The 6,807-nt window shown below is 45.2% G+C and overlaps 1 protein-coding gene across 1 annotated transcript in view; it reads right to left on the bottom strand.

Moving 5' to 3' along the window:
• The window catches only part of GATA2 (GATA binding protein 2), a 10,066-nt gene that overhangs the window by 1,929 nt on the left and 1,330 nt on the right, over positions 1–6,807 (bottom strand). Inside the window, exons 2-4 of the mRNA XM_009321046.1 lie at positions 6,581–6,805; positions 3,696–3,841; positions 570–695 (exon numbers count right to left, since the gene is read on the bottom strand). Of these exons, the coding sequence (XP_009319321.1) occupies positions 570–695; positions 3,696–3,841; positions 6,581–6,805 (497 nt within the window). The remainder of the gene's footprint in view (positions 1–569; positions 696–3,695; positions 3,842–6,580; positions 6,806–6,807) is intronic.

The raw sequence follows: 6,807 nt of genomic DNA, 5'->3' as shown, positions 1-6,807 counted from the left end.
TCAGTCCTCATTCATTTCCTAATAGAAAAGATCAAACTAGGAGGCACACGTTGACCCAAATTCAGTCCCAAGACATGAGCAATCTTGTACCAGTAACCTCTGTTACTTACAGTTTAAATAACGTTCTAACACGTCAAGTGATTCCTGCTTAGGATTAATTTCTTAAAAAAAATAATAAAGCCTTAGATATAATTATTTTTAAACAAAATCAAAATGAAGATGCCCCGTCGGGATTAGTTTTTGCACAGAGCCCATTCCAAATGGCCTCTGTGTTTCTGGAGGGAAACAGGACACAAAACACACTTAGTTAAAACCAAGTGTGGTAGCTCTATTTTGCCTGATTTGCCCGAGCGTTAGAAGCCAAGCTAATACATTGTAATGTCACTGAACTTAGCATCACTGTGCCGACAAAGAATGGCTGTCACTTCCCAGGGGAACCTTAGAGACGGGGGAAGGAATAAAACAACAACCAAAACCCTGAAACCAATAAAAGCCTAGTGTACACCATGCAGTTAAGACATCAATCCCAGCTAGGCAAGCAGCGACACATGAGATGAGTAAATACTCACATTGTGCAATTTATAGTAGAGTCCGCAGGCATTACAAACTGGGTCCCCGTTTGCATTACGTCGCCATAAGGTTGTGGTGGTTGTCTGACAGTTGGCACAACACGTCCCTGCTCTCCTAGCCGCTGACTAACCAAAAGAAAAAGAAAATTAAAAAAGTATCGGCAGGAGGGAGATCATGAGAAAGGTCAAGTTGGACTCAATATTTAGGTTGGGCAGAACTACTTACTAAGATTTTACAGAGCATCAGGGCTAAAGGAAAGTTTTACATTTTGTGGCCGTTAGGTTTTTGTTTAAATTCAAGTATTCTGCTATGCGGACTGCAGCTTCAAGCCCCGTGGCACCGTGTGTGCAGGGGACCGAGAGAAACAATGCATCTCTAACTCCACAAACAAAAATTTTAGAGGGGAAAATGACATCTGATTTGTTCAGGTTTTCCCTTTGCAGGATTCTAGAATGCGTCATGAAAATGCATTTGCCTTTTTTTTTTTTTTAAATGACCAATTTAGTTTGTGCCAGTGTTGGGACAGGGTTTGAAAAGAGGGAGTGTTCTTAAAGAATGTGATTTTTACCCCTACTCTGGCCCTTTAAAGATGCACACAAAAGAAAACCAACCGCATTACTTAACTGGGTGCAGTATTTATCAGAGCCATCACTGAAAATTCAGTTTCCATTTACAAGTGAAAGGGAGAAAACAAAACCGGCTCCAACTTTCTTTAAATATTTAGCAAACCAAATTTCATGCCTTGCAGCAATGATTCCACTAACCTGTCTGCCGCCTCTGTCCCTACTCAGTTCCTTGGCTGACAAGCCCTCAAACAACTGTCTTTAAAAAAAAAAAAAAGCACACACCTCCCCCAAATTCACCACCCTTTCTAAAACTATTGTTCTGCTGAAATCAAGGTGGAGGGAAAGAAAAATGCCCAAACATTCTCCCACCTCCCAAAACAAGAACAGGAAAAGTTGAACAGCAGGCAGCCAGTAATTTCTGGATGGGCCCTTGTCTAGCAGACCCCACAATAATACGTTCTTTGTGCAAGCATGCTATCATATAAAGTGTTATGGATGGACTAATTGCACCCCATATTTTGGAAAATAATTTTGTATTACGAAGCTTCAGCCCTGCCTCTGGAAGTGGTCAAAATACAGTCCATTTTGTGCAATTAGATTAATGCTGAGGACTCAGTATTTTCTTTTCTTAAATTAGCAGTTTACTTTCTAATGCATATCAATCGTGGTAATTTCCCCGGGGCCCTGCTCCCTGGATATATTTGCAATTAGCCACTGAGAGCCACAGGGAGAAGCGGCAGCGAAGCTCACGTTAATGTGCAGGGCATCTCCGTGAGCAGAGTCACGGAGCGGTGGGTTTCCCAGACGAGAACTTTGTGCGCTTCCCTGCCTGCCGGCTCCGCCGGGGAGCTGGTGCCGCTCGAAGCACAGACCGACCCGGCTCGCAGAAGAGGAGCACCGGGTTCCGTTCTCACTTGCTCCTGATTTACGCCATGGCCCTCTGTAACTTTCCGAAAGTTGATGGACGGCTCAGCAGCTTAAGGCAAGAATCAGGCCCTGGGAGACTCATATATTTCAGTCCCTTACTCGCCTGTGAGAACAGGCCAAAGGCAGAAAGAGGGGGTACCCCCTACTGCACGTACACTTATGCAACCCAAACACAATTAATGCCAGACTTCCAAACACTGACATTATTAATATGATCACTTTGCTATTGCATGTCAGATGAACAAATTCCCAAAGATGGCCATCTCCTCTCCCCTGCAAACAAGCAAACTACAGTGGAAAAAGGGGCAATAAACAAAGCTGTAAATCAACTAAAGCAAAACATTAAAACAACTAAACTAAAAGAAAACCTCTCTAGTGCCCCCCAAACCCCTCACAGCAAGCTAAGTATAACAGTCTCCCAACACACTGGAAGGTGGAGACCTATGTTTGCATATTTGAGATGGCTTACTGATATTCAACTATGCTGCTTAACTCTATGGCCTGTCCCATTCAGACTGGAAAGCACTTGAGCCTGAGAGACGATAATGTTACACTGTTGTCTTAACATTTTTCTATATGTCAGTCACTTTAGAAGGCAAGTCATTAAGAAGCTTGCATAGTTGAAATTCTGACTCACGACAGAAATCTTCTGTATCCCATCCCAGTGTTAGAGCAGTAATGCCAATTTTCTGCTCTCCAAACCTCATTGAAATGTGCCCACGAATAGCTAAGAGACTTAGGCACCATAAATCACAAAGCTCCAAAAAATATATTTATTATTCTTAGCATTTTACGCATTATTTGTGGAGTAGAGTGTATTAGAAATTTCAAAACAGCAAGCATGACTGGCAAGGCTTGCCTATAGAAACTCTCTAAAGCTTTTAGAGTCAGGAAACAGATACACAAAGTTTCCTTATCTTTAACGTACAGATATCCGGATAGGAAACTACTACCAGGAGCTTAGAAAGGACATTTTTTTTAAATCACTCAAATGAAAATACAAAGTATAGGTGACTCCATGGAAAAATAATAGGACTTTTTTTTTTTTTTTAAAACAGTAGGGGATTGTCTGGGGAGGGAACCAATATTAATATTGCCAGAGAATATAAGAGTGAAAATTACTTCATGGCTTTTATACAAATAATTATTAAGTAGGGAGCAGTAGCTTTGACTCATCTGATTTGTTTTGCTTTTTGGAGCTGGAACTTTTTTTTAGTACACGGTGGAGGACATTCACGCTCATAACCCTTTCGCTCCCAGTATGCGCCCAAAACGTCCCAAGAGGCCAAATAAATGAGGAATTAGATTAAAAGCTGTCATCTGAGGATAAACGGGGAGACGGATACACGATATCCCGCGTGTATTGTGAGCAGCAGGGAGGCTCGGGACAGAGGCACGCTTGGCAGGCTGCGGCGGCGCGGTGGTCTGCGCCGGGGATGCCGGGGCTGGGGGTGGCGGGGGGGGAGATCTGCCTCGAGGCACGGCAGTGACCTCGACGTGACTGACCCCCATGTACAGTACGGCTTGGCTCCGCGCAGGGGCTGAGCAGAGATGAGACACGTTTGACTTGTGCCTGCGTGTGGTCCCTTTGCCTAAGTTATCCCCAAACCCAGGAGAAAGAGAGACACCTACCAGCCTTCGTTTAGGTTTAATGAGAGGTCGGTTTTGACCATTCATTTTGTGGTAGAGCCCGCAGGCGTTACACAGGTAATGCCCGGTGCCGTCTCTTCTCCAGAGAGGGGTGGCAGTTGCTCCACAGTTCACACACTCTCTGCCTTCTAAATGGAAACACGAAGAAACCGGATTTCTTTCTTTAAAAACAAATTCACAAAAGCTTTTTGCATTGTCCTTTAGGCGTTTTCCAGAAGTCAAAACAGCGTGTTAATTCAAGCACAATCAGACAGCAGTGACATCTACAGCACATGCAGCAAGGAGCTCAGTGTTTCAAGAACACTCAGACTCCAGCGAGTATTTTATGTCATGATCAGAAACAGGCAGCTCTCTCTGCAAGGTGAGAAAGAGTGACACTCTTATTGTGTCAGATGGAAGTTATCGTTTCAGTAACGAGAACTCCCTTAATCTGCGCTGGGCACCTCTCCCCTCCCGTATCTATTGCACTCCGATGGTTAGATCCTGTGTTCTCCTGCCACAACTACACACGTGTACGCAAACACACACACCTGCAAACACACAATATGTTAAAGAGAGTCAAAGGAAGAGGCTTTCTAGAATTAAATCCAAGCAAAAAGACCTCCCATTCTGTGCTTTGTTTTCTGTTGCAAATGCTACGGGCTGAGAAAGTAAAGCCGAGCAGATTGGGAAAGGATACAGAATGCCAAAGGCTCGGTTATGATTTTTGTTCTAAAGGCAGAAAAACACTGTTAACACTGATCTTTGAGAAAGTTCACTTTCAGCAAGCACTCTGGAAATTACTGTAAAAAACAGACTGTCAGTTCTTTTCCATTTCTGTGATTTTTCAACAATACAGTTTGGATTTGGTAGGGAGCAGTTTACCTTATTACTGCGTCATTATTAGTTTTAGTAGCACAACGTGGGAAACACGGCATTGTAGAATGGCTCTGTTAAAACGCAGCATGTAACTCCTAGATATCTGTTTCTGCCTCAGAAAGCTCTCTGCTAAAAGTTCATTTGCCTCTGATGCTTCGAGGGCAGGTCTGCTTAATATAGAAGTCTCTCTTAATATAGTTTATGCAAATCCTACAGCATTTAACTGGAGAGGAAATTCTTTTTGCTAATAACTGAAGCAGGCCACGTTGAGTTCAGCGGGGCTTGTGTCTCCTTTAATCTAGGGAGTGGGTAGCTTTTAAACAACACAGTCTACAGTGAAAAATGAGGGGAGCTCTGTGGCGCTGCATTCGTAGCTTTTGTCCCTCCTAGGGCAGGAAGCTGCAGGAGTCGTCGTGTCGTGAGTCTTAGTTTTCCTACAAAAACACTGAGTGGTCACGAACTTTCCCCAGTTCCTTACACAGGGGGCTCCCTTACAGAAAAAAAAAACACCATAAAACAAAACAAAAAAAGCTCCTTACTTCCCCCATCTAATAAAATCATCGGCAACTACAGGACAAAAATTAAAAAGCTACTTGAGATCCCTTTATCGTCACAGAACTGGGTCTCGAATCCATTTCCAAACTCAGCTGCTAATTGCCTTTACTTACTGCTCTCTCACTACTAAAAAATACCTATACATAATAGCAACTGCATTTAAATAATGGCAGAGGGAGAGTGTGTTTTTCCCCTCAGAGGAGCCATTTGAAACAGAGCTGATGAGCTTGTAAAATAGCTGATATTTTTGTTGCAACACTCATAAGGGATCACATTTCTAAATTATTGTCTACTTTAAAAATAAATGCATGTGGTGTATTTATAAGCATAGATGTGCAATGATATATAAGAATACACACACAAAAGCATATATAGCCATTTATTTTTAAAGGGCTATCTAAATTCAGCCCCAATATACCGTATTTCATTTCCTTCCATGGCTGAGGATGTTAAAGCAGGAAGGTTAGTAGAATTACAGAAATTGTCTTAATTCGTCTGTCCAGTTGTGCAACTACTGTGATTTCACAGTGGGAATCAAAACTTCATCCATCACCTAATTTGCTGATTTAGGACTGCACTTTTAGGAAGAAATGCAAGGAAGGGTTGTGGACATGGGAAAGGTCTGCAGTCAGTCGTTTGGAAGCAGAGGCAGGAGCAGCAGCTTTTTGGGGTGGGTGGGGGGGGGGTGGGGGGGGGGGGGAAGGAGTATTTTCTAGTTAAAGTTAGACTGGAGTAAGTTAGCCATGACTGGACACCTTAGTCTTTTGCACTGGTATGTAAACGATATTTGAACTTTTGCTCCTGTAAAATGTGAAGGAAATAAGGCCCTCTGCGATTAGAAGCGGACCGGCCGGGTAAGTTTCGCTTTCATCTTGTGCTGGGGCCTTGGTTCGTGTTAATGAAGAGACGTGGAAATTATTGAGAGAGAAACACCTATCACTAGATAATGTAATAATCGTGTAATCCGTGGGGGGTTTTACTGACTTGGGGAAGCAGGGTCGGGCCCGAGCTCCCCGGGTGGCTGAGGCTAGCTTTTCTCTGAGGGGAATATTTTTTCCTCATATAAATCCTTCCTTGTACAACTCGATCTGCCACCTCGCACTGCACCGGTCCCTGTGTCCCTCGGCCGCCTCTGAGGGCTCTGGGGCTGGTGCCGGTGGCTCAGCGGCCACTTAGGATGTGTTGGCACCCACAGAAGCCTGGTGCAAGCTCCATCTCCTAGTTTAAAAACCCAGAAAAGTGGGACCGAGCATTTGCCTGCTCCTCTGCCCCAAAGAGAGCAGACACAAGCACCCAGCCTCGCAGCAGCCTGCAGCCTCACCCCCAAACAGCCAGCAAAGCCAACCATGACAGGCACGCACCCCCCCCCCCCCAGAACGGCCCCCACCCCGGCCCTTCCACCCCGGGGATACAGCCGGTGCGTGACGGGGCAGGCCACGGGGTGCCACACTTACCCGAACAGGATCTGGCCTTGCTTCGTGGCTTGGGGGTGAAGCTGGATGCTGGGCCCCCCAGGAAGCTGCCGGGGTGGAAGAGGCTGCTGCTGTAGTCGTGGGCGGCCGGCCCGTAGGAGGGGTAGGTGGGGATGGGGTGGTGGGTGGAGGGCTGGGCCCCCATGCTGGTGAGGCTGCTTCTGAGCGGGCTGGCGCTCTCCATCTTCATCCCCTCCGACCGCGACACT

This window comes from Pygoscelis adeliae, unplaced genomic scaffold, assembly GCF_000699105.1.
Source record: "Pygoscelis adeliae isolate BGI_AS28 unplaced genomic scaffold, ASM69910v1 Scaffold453, whole genome shotgun sequence".
NCBI lineage: Eukaryota > Metazoa > Chordata > Aves > Sphenisciformes > Spheniscidae > Pygoscelis > Pygoscelis adeliae.
The sequence above is the reverse complement of the archived record's forward strand: the minus strand, read 5'-3'. Positions and strand labels throughout refer to the sequence as shown.